We start from the raw sequence: 12,159 nt of genomic DNA, 5'->3' as shown, positions 1-12,159 counted from the left end.
GCAGCCAGTGGTGGGTTTAGCTGACAGGGAGCTGCAGCATAGGGACAAAAGAGCTTAATTTATCTGGGAACCTGAAATGACTCTTGATTTAAACCATATGGCACCCAAAGAAGAAGAAAGAACATCATCAGCAAAACAAACAAAAAACAAAAAAACCCAACCCTCACCTGTTTTTGGAAAAGGTTCAAGAGGGAACACACACACATACAAGAGAGAGAGGGGGAGAGAGAGAGAGATGAGAGAGAGAGAGAGAGAGAGAGAGAGATGAGAGAGGGGGGAGAGAGAGAGACGAGAAGGAGAGAGATGAGACAGAGAGAGCTGAGAGGGGGCTGAAAGAGAGAGAGAGAAAGAGAGAAACAGAGGGAGACAGAGAGAGACAGGGAGAAAGAGATGGTGGGAGAGAGTCAGAGGGAGAAAATGAGAGTCCACTACCTTTACCTTTTACCTTTTATTTCGATTTTTATACCCCCCCCTCTCCCCAAAGGGACTCGGGGCGGTGTACAGTCAAATGAAATAGATAAAATAGACTACAAACATGGAAACATAAAAACATAGAAGAGGAGGCAATACAACACTGTACAGGTAAAGCAGATAAAAAACAGTATATAAACAATCCTAAAAAATACCCAATTAAAATTACCCAGTTAAAAATATATCTGCCAAGAGGTATAATGAGGTTATGAATGGTCCAGGCCGGCTAAACGGAACAGGTGAGTCTTCAGTTTTCGTCGAAAGGAGAGAAAGTCGGTGGTGGTTCTGATATCGGGGGGGAGGTCATTCCAGAGGGTTGGGCCCATCACAGAGAAGGCTCTACTCCTAGGTGTCGCCCGTTGGCACTGCCTAGTGGACGGCACCCGGAGGAGCCCCTCCCTGTGAGAGCGAATCGGTCGCAGGGAAGTGTGTGGTAGGATGCGATCCCGCAAGTACCTAGGTCCTGAGCCATGGAGCGCTTTAAAGATGGTGATTAACACCTTGAAACGCACCCGAAAGACCACAGGCAGCCAGTGCAGCTCGCGCAGGAGCGGTGTTACGTGGGAGTACCTAGTACTCCCAAAAATAGCCCGCGCGGCTGCGTTCTGGACTAGCTGCAGTCTTCGAGCGCGTTCCAAGGGAAGCTCCATGTAGAGGGCATTGCAGTAGTCCAGCCGAGACGTCACCAGTGCATGAGTGACCGTGCGTAGGGCATCCCGGTCCAGTAGGGGGCGCAATTGGCGCACCAGGCGAACCTGGTGGAACGCCCCCCTTGCCACGGCTGCCACATGGTCATCCATTGACAGCCGGGCATCTAGGAGGACGCCCAAATTGTGCGCCCGTTCCACAGGGGGCAATTGCTCGCCCCCTATGGTCAGCGATGGAATCAACTGACTGAACCGGGTTGCCGGTAGCCACAGCCACTCAGTCTTGGAGGGGTTGAGCTTGAGTCTGTTGTCCCCCATCCAGACCCCGATGGCTTCCAAACACCGGGTCATCACCTCGACAGCCTCGTTGGGGTGGTCTGGGGTGGAAATGTACAGCTGCGTATCGTCAGCGTACAGATGATACTCCACCCCAAAACCACGGATGATCTCCCCCAGCGGCTTCACATATGCGTTGAACAGAAGGGGCGAGAGGACCGACCCCTGAGGCACCCCACAAGTGAGTGGCCTCGGAGTCGACCTCTGCCCCCCTGCCAACACACATTGCGTCCGGTCGGAGAGGTAGGAGCCGAACCACCGCAAAACGGTGCCTCCAACTCCCATCCCCCCCAGCCGGCGCAATAGGATACCATGGTCGATGGTATCAAAAGCCGCCGAGAGATCTAATAGGACCAGGATAGAGGAACAACCCCTATCTCTGGCCCTCCAGAGATCATTGACCAACGCGACCAAGGCTGTGTCCGGGCCGGAAGCCGGACTGGCGTGGGTCTAGATATTTGGATTCCTCAAGGTGTCGTGGAAACTGCTGTGCCACCACATTCTCTACAACCTTCGCTAAAAAGGGAAGGTTGGAGACTGGGCGATAATTAGCTAGCTCCATCGGGTCAAGGGAAGGCCTCTTGAGTAAGGGCCTCACCACCGCCTCTTTCAAGGCGGCAGGAAAGGACCCCTCGCTCAAAGAGGCATTCACCAGGCCCAGTAGCCAGCCTCGTGTCACTTCCCAGGATGCCAGTACCAACCAGGAGGGACACGGGTCCATTAAACATGTGGTCGGTCGCAGCCGTCCACGCAACCTATCCAAATCCTCGGGGGCAACAGACGCAAACTTCTCCCAGAGTGGTCTCACAAGACTCACTGTTGGCGGCTTTTCTGGTCCACTGAAGGGGGTCCATCCGCTCCGGATCTGAGCGATTTTGTCCTGCAGATATTCCCCAAACTCCTCTGCTCTGCCCTGTAGAGGGGCTTCCCGCGTCCTCTGTGATAAGAGAGAGCGGGTCACCCGAAACAGGGCGGCAGGGCGGTTATCGGCGGACGCAATAAGAGTGGCACAATGTCTGCATTTGGCCACTCTTAATGCCACAAGGTAAGTCCGTAAATAGGCTCTTACTTGTGTTCGGTCAGATTCGGAGCGTGAAGACCTCCACCTGTCCTCTAGGCGTCTCCTATGGCGCTTCATCACCCTCAGGTCCTCGGTGAACCAAGGAGCCCGGGTGGGTAGTCGCCGCAGGAGAGGCCACAAAGGCGCAACTCGGTCCAGGGCCCCAGCGGCCACCCTATTCCAGGCGGCCACTAGGTTCTCGGAGCGAGCGCGGGTCAGGGCTACAGGGAATGGCCCAAGCTCCGTCTGGAACCTATCCGGTTCCATCAGGTGCCTGGGGCGGTACCAACTTGGACAGTTTGGTTCCGCCTCCTCGCAGTGGGGGGTAGCGCCAGGGAAGTCCAGCCAGAGACATGAGTGATCTGACCATGACAGGGGAGTAATGGTTACATCCCCTCTTCCCAGATCACTCGCCCACTGTTCAGATACAAAAACAAGGTCCAGAGTGTGGCCACCTTCGTGTGTGGGGCCCTGAATTAATTGGGTCAGGTCCATGGCTGTCATGGAAGCCATGAACTCCCGAGCTACCTCGGATGCTTCCCCCGTCGACGGCAAGTTGAAATCCCCCATAACCATGAGCTTGGGGGTCTCAACTGCCGTCTCTGAGATCAGCTCGAGGAGCTCGGGCAGGGCTGCTGACGTATAGCGAGGAGCCAAGTATACAATCAGCAAGCCCCACTGCCTCCCTGGGCCCCATTTCACACCAAGGGACTCACATCCGGGTATCTGAGGTACAGTGAGCTCTCTCGGCTCTAGACATTCCCGTATCACTACCGCCACCCCACCACCCTTACCCAAGGCTCGAGGCTGATGAAATGCATGGAAACCCGGCGGGCACATTTCCACAAGGGGTAAACCACCCTCGTGGCCCAACCAGGTCTCCGTTATCCCTGCAAGGTCCAGCTCCCCCTCTGAGATCAACTCATTAATGAGGGGGGCCTTGTTGGTCACGGACCTTGCATTGCAGAGCATCAGCCTCAGCCCTTGGCTCTGTAGTTCCTGACCACCTAGGTTGCGGGGGTTGGTACAAATGACCGGGTGTAACCAACAACCACGGTCTCCCAACCGACGCTGTGGTCTTCTCCTGTCCTCGCATCCCCCCCTCCCCGCGACCGATGTAATAAGGCAACCCTCTATTGGAACGTACTTTCCCCTCCCCCCCCTCCACCACACTCACTTCCCTCCTGGACTCACCTGTTCGCCTGGCACTGGACCTCCTCCTGGACAGATTTCCCTCCCCTCCTACCCTAAAACCCTCCCTGGAGCCCCTTAAAAAGGATAAAATACATTTAGTAAAAAAAAACCTAAGCCTCCGTTTCTTCCATAGGATTGCCATAGAAGGGAATGATATATCTTGGCATTTCAGCTATTATTTAGTGTTTTAATTAATGAATTGGCATTGACATTACATCTGGAAAGAATATGAAGTGACTGAAGTATCATGCATTAATCTGTTGTTCAAATCATTTATTTTGTTTATTAAATGTTTATGCCACCCATCTGACTATAAGGTGATTGTTATAATTTATGCTTTCAGACCCAATCTTTTCTAAATCATGGACTTGGAAGTCAAACAGCAACCATTAAACAATCCACACTGGATCTGGGTGGTAGATTGTGATCCATAACCTTTAAAGGAGAAGATTCCTTCTTTAATGGATTGATTTGTACACACACACACACACACACACACACACACACACACACCACACTGACACACACAAAACACTGCTATAAAACTTTCTACAAACTTTTGTCGAACCCTTCTCCCAGTATGAAATGGAATGTACTAGAGTAAGCGAAAATGCTCCTGCAGTTAAAATATTTAATTCTGTGCTGCAGTAACATCTAACCTGCAAGAAGATATTTGCAGCAAATCACTAACTACATGAAATTAGAATTGCTGTGCTGCCAGCTTTTCATCCCAAGTAATTTACAACATCACTGGAGTGATTTGGCAACCGTAATTTCATCCCCTGCTTGCTTGACACTAAGCATGCCTCATCCTCAACTGTAATTTATCTTTGCTTATCCTACTCTTTTTTGAACAGTCAAATGCCAACCAGTATAAAAATGCAAAGGAATAAAGTGAAGACAATGCTTCCTAATGCTGGCACCTCTTTTGGAAAGAGCACAGTTCCACTAAGGACTGCTGGTGGTAAAGGCTCCGCAGTTGCTAAAATACAATTGGGATATGTTTCACAGCTGAGAACAATTATGATAAACAGCCATTCTTTTTCAAAGTAAAACATCAGATTGCTGTGGCATCTTGGAAAAATATGTGTGAAATCAAATTGGAAGCAAAAAGCATGTGCCTTAATTGTTTTAAAGCATATGGCAGATTGCTAGTATTATGCATATTTAAAGAGTTGCACATCAGATGCCATAACAGTTCCAAAACTCAGCAGAGATTAAACATGATTTTGTTATCTCAGGAATCACTCTGCTAGCCAGAGACCTCCATCAAGAATCCAGTACATAAAGCAAATCCCAGAGTAACCACCAAGGGAAAGCAGGAAGATTATCCTTAGTACTGAGTTTAGTAATAGATTAAAAGCTGTGAATGGAACTCTGTGAATTTCTTTGGAGTATTAATGTGTAATATTATGATCTGACCTTTATGCAGCTTTTGATATGCTTACTGGAAGAAAAGGAACATCTGCAACACTGTTATGTGATACAATTATTTGTATGATAGCTAACTTCAGAACTATATGATTCTGAAAAAATATTAAAAATGTATGCAATGCATAGTATTTTAAGAAAATAATATCAGAAATATTTTAATATTATTATCTCACAACACTCATTTTAAATATGTTGCTTACTTGAGGTCCCTCCAACAGCTTACCATGACCCAGTTGTTTGTTTGTTTGTTTTGCTTTATTGGATTTATATGCCGCCCTTCTCCCAAAGAACTCAGGGTGGCGTACAGCATTAAAAAACACATATTACAAAAGTTAAAAGGAAATTAGAAACAATACAAAAAACAAATCCAATTAATATAACACTAACATTTTAAAAATTAGATAAAATTAACAGGCCAGGCTGGCTTGCTGGAAAAGCCAACTTTTTAGGGCGCGTCGGAAGGACCGGAGGTCAGGGATTGTGCAAAGCTCTGGGGGCAGCTCATTCCAGAGGGAAGGCGCTCCCACAGAGAAGGCTCTCCCCCTGGGGGTTGCTAGCCGACACTGTTTGCCGACGGCACCTGAGGAGGCTAACTCTGAGGGATCGCACTGGACAGTGGGAGGCTACTGGTGGCAGTAGGTGGTCTTGCAGGTACCCTGGGCCTAAGCCATGGAGCGCTTTAAAGGTCATAATTAGTACCTTGAATCGCACCTGGAAAACAACCGGCAACCAGTGCAGGCTGCCGAAAAGGGGTGTAACATGAGAGCACCTAGGTACCCCCATGATAACCCGCACGGCCGCATTCTGGACCACCTGAAGCCTCCGGGTGCTCTTCAAGGGCAGCCCCATGTAGAGAGTGTTGCAGTAGTCCAGGCGAGAAAGGACGAGGGCATGAGTGACTGTGCATAGAGCATCCCGATCCAGGAAGGGGCGCAACTGACATACCAGACAAACCTGGTAAAAAGTCAGGGCTGTCAGGTGATCTTTGAAATTAAGCCGCGTGTCCAGGAGGACTCTCAGATTGTGGGCCCTCTCTGAGGGGGCTAAAATTTCTCCCCCTATCATCAAAGATGGAACAAGATGCACAAATCGGGATGACGGAAACCAAAGCCCCTCAGTCTTGGAGGGATTGAGCTTGAGCCTGTTCCTCCCCATCCAGATCCGCACAGCCTCTAGGCATCGGGACATCACGTCGAGGGCATCGTTTGGGTGGTTTGGAGAAGAGATGAAAAGTTGGGTATCATCAGCATATTGATGATACTGTACCCCAAAACCACGGATGATCTCGCCCAGCGGTTTCATATATATGTTGAACAGGAGGGGTGAGAGAACTGACCCCTGGGGCACCCCACAAGTGACGCCCCTCGGGGTCAATCCCTGCCCTCCAGTCAACACGAACTGCGACCGATCCGACAGGTAGGAGGAGAACCATTGTAAAACGGTGCCCCCCACTCCAACCCCCCGGGTCGTTGCAGTAGGATACCATGGTCGATGGTATTGAAATCCGCCGAGAGGTCTAATAGGACCAGGACAGAGGAGCAGCCCCTGTCCCAGGCCCGCCAGAGATCATCAACCAACGCGACCAATGCCGTCTCCATGCTGTACCTGGGCCTGAAACCCGACTGAAACAGATCCAGTTAGACAGCTTCATCCAGGTACTGAGGAAGCTGACGTGCTACCACACTCTCGACAACCTTTGCTACAAAGCGAAGGTTGGAGACCGGACAATAGTTGGCTAAAGAAGCTGGGTCCAGGGAAGGCTTCTTGAGGAGGGGCTTCTTGAGGAGGGGCCTCCTTCAAGGCAGTGGGAAAGAACCCCTCTCTCAATGAAGCATTGGTAATCGCCTGGAGCCAGCCTCGTGTCACCTCCCGGGAAGCTGAAACTAACCAAGAGGGACACGGGTCCAGCACACAAGTGGCAGCACTGAGTCTCCCCATAATCCTGTCCATGCCCTCGGGGGTCACAGGGTCAAACTCATCCCAGATTGTCTCCACAAGATTCATCCCCATCGACTCGCGCGAATTTACCCAGTCAGAGTCCAAGCCTGTCCGGATATGAGTGATTTTATCCTGCAGATACTGAACAAATTCTTCAGCCCTTCTCAGTTCCTTGGTTAAGTAAGGAATGGGTCACCCTAAACAGGGTGGCTGGGCAGTTATCTGCGGATGCAATAAGAGCGGAAAAATGTTGCCATTTTGCCGCTTCTATCGCCACTAAGTAGGATTTAATATGAATTCTTACTAGTGTTCGATCAGATTCGGACCGGCTGGCCCTCCAACCACTCTCTAAGCTTCTTTTCTGGCATTTCATCTCCCGGAGCTCCTCGATAAACCAGGGAGCCCCCCGGGATCAACACCGGGTCAGAGGCCGCAAAGGCACAACGCGATCCAAGGCCCCAGTGGCCGCCCTATCCCAGGCTTCCACTAGGGCTTCGGTCGAGTTGTGAGCAAGGGATTCAGGAAAAGTCCCAAGCTCCATCAGGAACCTTTCAGGGTCCATCAGGCGCCTGGGGCGGAACCATCTAGTTAGTTCCGCCTCCCTGCGGCGAGGGGTAGCAGTATGGAAGTCAAGCCTGATGAGGAAATGATCAGACCATGACAAGGGTTGAATAGAAATATCCCCTAAATCTAGGTCATTAATCCACTGCCCAGAGACAAAAATCATGTCGAGCGTGTGTCCCCTATTATGGGTGGGGTCTTGAATTAACTGAGTTAGGTCCATAGCCGTCATGGAAGCCATGAACTCCCGAGCTGACTCTGATGTCTCACCAATGGAAGGCAGATTGAAATCCCCCAGGATCATAAGGCTGGGGAAATCAACCGTCAATCCAGCTAACACATTTAGCAGCTCCGGCAGGGCCGATGAAATGTAGCAAAGAGACAGGTGGATAACAAAAAGGCCCACCTGAACTCCAAGGCCCCATTTCACAAAAAGGGACTCACACCCGCCTATCTGAGGCACAGTGACCTCCTGAGGTCTGAGACTTTCCCTAATAACCACCGCCACCCCCACCCCCGCCCCTGCCCTGGGCTCTCAGCTGTGTGACTTGTGAATACAAAGCAGAGAAGAATATATAATTCAAAAAGTTGTATTCCATCAACTTTTGCTATTGAAATATTGCAGAAATGTATACATATAACCTTTTCAAGAATGGAAAAGTAACCATAACCAATTCTATCATTATTGTTTAAGTCACTGTTCGAAATGTGCATCTCCTATGCTAAACAAAACCAAGATAGTACACATATATCATTCTAAAAATGGAAATTCTTTGACATTTAGCATAATATTGCAAAGCAGATTTCCAAACCAAGCATAAGAATACAAAAACCGCTTAGCTAAATCAGCCCAAAGGCATATTTCAAAATGATTATCTTGCATAAAAAGCTCTGATATGATACCTCTGGAAATTCAGAAGCAAGTATGAAGGTGACCCCATTACATACAGTTTTAGAGATAAGTCATATGGGATTCTTTATGGCAGAATAGCCATAATAGCACCTGAAAGGAGAAAGGCTGGATATAGCAAATTTCTCCACACTTTGACCCAGCCCTTACATACTAAGATGAGAGGGAAGATGCCAGGTGAAAACAGCTGATGCTAGAAGTTAAACAGGCGCAACCCCAATGGAGATTGGGGTTGCGCCTGTTTAACTTCTAGCATCAGCTGTTTTCACCTGGCATCTTCCCTCTCATCTTAGTATGTAAGTGATAGAGGTCCCACAACCCATGCTATCTTTCTGCCAACTAAAATGTGCAAAATACAACATGAAATAACTTCAACAATGCTCCGTAAGGGTCTTATGCAATAGAAGTATGGTATAGATGGTTTAACTCTCCCTGTTGGAGATAGACCAATCTCATAAAAGATAAATGGTATTTAATGGTATGCTAGGAAGAATGTTTAAATACAACCCTTTAAAAACTTTAAATACCTGTATTATAATGTCTCTATTATGGAGAAGGGAAGGAGGGACTGACTCCAGCAAGGCCACATATTGAGTTTATGAAGATTCTCAGTCATCCAGGTCATGATTGTGCTTTTTCAAGAGGCAATTGGACTTTCTTGTTTTCCTTTGAAGACATTTCGCTTCTTAGGCCTACTTCTCTTTGATAAATCTGATACCCAGATTCATGTCAGGAGACCTTGTAGGCATTGGAAACCAAGGAAAATATCTGACTTGTATCCTATCAATTCTTCCAGAATAACAGGAAGTAGAGATAGCAGTTTCTTGACCTGTTTCTGACTAAATTCATCTGTGTCATTTAGATCAAGTTTATTTTCCTTCAACAATACTGACTGCTCTAGCACTTGTCCCTGAGAATTGTATTTATAGGTGGAAAGATACTTATTTTGATCCCATGTCAATAACTGGAAACTCAGAGGCATACTCGGTAAACAAATATCTTTCTTTCTTAGAATGCTTGCAATTAAGCTTTCTAAAACTAAATGTTCAGTCGTACACTAAAATTACAGGTATGCAACAGAGCATTTAATACAAATGTATTATGTTACCTAATGAAAAAAGTTGGCTAGCAATATCAAAAGTAAAAGGAGCTCCAAATGTGGACAAATATTTCTTTCACCTTCATTTAAAAAGACACTCACAAGGCATCTCACTACTGTTCTTTAGCAAATACTCTTTAATATTTCAAAAAGAAGAGGGAAGCTGTGATTGGACTAATGATCAAAGGTCTTTTCTGAATATGCCCCTGTAAAATTCAAACTGCAACCTTGCTGCATTACACTGCACTTTACAGTCATTAATCATTTTTACAGTCTGATCCAAAATAGTGCAGTAGTCCTGCCTATGTTATATAATATATTGTTATTCCCCTTCCTTTTATTTTAAAAATATCTAATAACAATATTCTGGCTCTTTTCCCTCTCCTTTTCCACCATCACCTCTAATTTTAGTTTAATTTTAATTTCAATTTCTTTTGAAACAAAATAATATGGAGATACTCTTCTTTGGTGACTTGTCCCTTTCCCCCTTTTATGTTATATTTTCCTTTGAACAATGATCTGCATTATTAATATCCCCCTTCACTATTTCATTCCTTTCAAACACAAAATCTCCTTATTTGAATAGACTCTGTCAAGAGTATTGTGTGTAGTATTTCTTCTGCTTATTTTTACCCAGCAACAACAACAAAAAATCATTTCCTTGGATTTCTTTGTAGAAGGGAAGTGTCCTTTTGAATAAATTGTATGCTTGCCTTGTAATATGCCAATCATGGAACAGCTTGCTAGATCACTATTAAATTTGTGTTTCCATTCTGGTTTGATCTAATTTATGTTTATTTTTTATACTCTATAGAGTATGCCGGTAAATAAGCTCATAAAGTTTATAACTCAAATTGCATGGTTTAAAAGGCTTTAATATATGTCATTGTGGAATGGTAGCTAAGATGTTGGATTAGACCCAGCAGACTCCACATTCAAGTCCACCCTGTCAAGCTGACAGTCACTCTTTCTCAGACCATCCCACCTCTTAAGGTTGTGATGAGTAAAATGGAAGAATGAATTTCTCTATATATGCTGCCTTGGTTTCCTGAAGAAAAGTGGGATATAAATCCAAGAAATGGATACATCTTTTCATTTCTCCAACAATGCACAAACTTTTTTTGTGATGTTTAATTTCAAGATTCAGTTTAACGTCCTTCTGTTCAAGCTTGCTGTAGTTCAGCCAAACATATAGTGCATGTAAAACTCAAACTCATGCCAGGAGTCAATTCAGAAAATGCATCTCTTGTTCTCAGGAACCAATTATTACAGCAATATCTCCTCTGTAGCCTGTAGAATTTTTCTCTGCAATATTTTTTGCCCCCATCCTGATCCTTTGTCATGGAATAGATGAAAAATGAAAACACCACTTGACACTTCTTGTTCAGGTTCTTGAACTTCCTTTTTAGTCTTTCATTGTCCAAATTGGCATCATTAGTCTCCACAGGAATGAACAGGAACGAACAATTGTCTGCACTGCAATTCTGTCACATGCCTATTCTGAAGAGTAGCATATTCCAAAAGTCATTGGTTCTGGCCAGCACACTATTCCTAACTCTAAAAGTTGGGTTGCCCCTGGTTCGGCCTGGTTCGGCTGAACTGGCAGTGGTATTTTGGGCTGGGTTGCAGAACTGGCAGCTACTGAGACTGGCTATGCCCCCGAACTGGTTCCCTGGTCGCTGGCATGTTGTTTAGTAGTGCGCACATGTAACACAATTCACTGTAAATTGTTCTGCACATGCATAGAGAACTTTCACATTGACCTGTGCATGCACGCACAGCGCATGTCTGGTGCATACGCAAAGCGAACCAGTAGTAAATCTGGGAGCAACCCACCTCTAGTTCTCTTGCTCCTCATCAGCAAAGTTCTTTCTGCATTATTACCTTTCTCTGGACCAAGAAAAGCCAATAGCTGGTTCTGTTACTCTTCAGTGACTATTATAATTTTGCAATTATTGTAAATAAATGCCAGACTTTCATCAACAGGAAAGCAAGCTTGTCATAAGTCTTGTGTTGTTAGAACTGCAGATATATGTCTTCCTGTGTAATACACACATGTATGTATGTATTCATTATCCAGTAAAAAGAAATTTTATTTTCTCTTTTCTCTTGAATTTTTATCTTGATCTTTGCAAAACTCCCGTTAACAGCCCAGCAGTAGTGGGTTTCAGATTCAGTAGTGGGTTTCAGATTTTTTTAGAACCTATTCTGTAAGTGTGGCCTGTTTTGTGGGAGTGGCTTGGCAATCATGTGACTGAGTGGGAGTGGCTTGGCAGTTATGTGACCGGGTGGCAGTAGCTTGGCAGTCATGGGAGTAGCTTGGCAGTCATGTGAATGGGTGGGAGTGGCCAAGTTGATGTCATTGAATTCTTTGCCCCAAAGAATGACCTACAAAAAGAAGATATAAAAAAAGGAAATTTATTATTTTATGCACTTACTACTTAAATAAGAATAAAATAAGTACACAAAACAAAAAAACAGCTACTTACAGAGGAAGTATGGCTGTCCT

At 46.0% G+C, this 12,159-nt stretch overlaps 1 protein-coding gene across 2 annotated transcripts in view; it reads right to left on the bottom strand.

Annotated features, from left to right (window-relative positions):
* VWC2L (von Willebrand factor C domain containing 2 like) overlaps positions 1-12,159 on the bottom strand; it is an 84,985-nt gene that overhangs the window by 16,032 nt on the left and 56,794 nt on the right. The window contains exon 4 of one of the 2 annotated variants that reach the window (XM_081967115.1): positions 10,514-12,038. The exons of the other annotated variant lie outside the window; for it this stretch is intronic. Within the exon in view, the coding sequence (XP_081823241.1) occupies positions 12,010-12,038 (29 nt within the window). The 3' untranslated portion in view covers positions 10,514-12,009. Of the gene's footprint in view, positions 1-10,513; positions 12,039-12,159 lie in introns of those variants that run through there. 2 annotated transcript variants of the gene reach the window in all.

This window comes from Natrix helvetica (genome assembly GCF_964273705.1).
Source record: "Natrix helvetica genome assembly, chromosome: 1".
In the NCBI taxonomy this organism is placed as follows: Eukaryota; Metazoa; Chordata; class Lepidosauria; order Squamata; family Natricidae; genus Natrix; species Natrix helvetica.
This window is presented reverse-complemented; position numbering and strand designations above follow the sequence as displayed.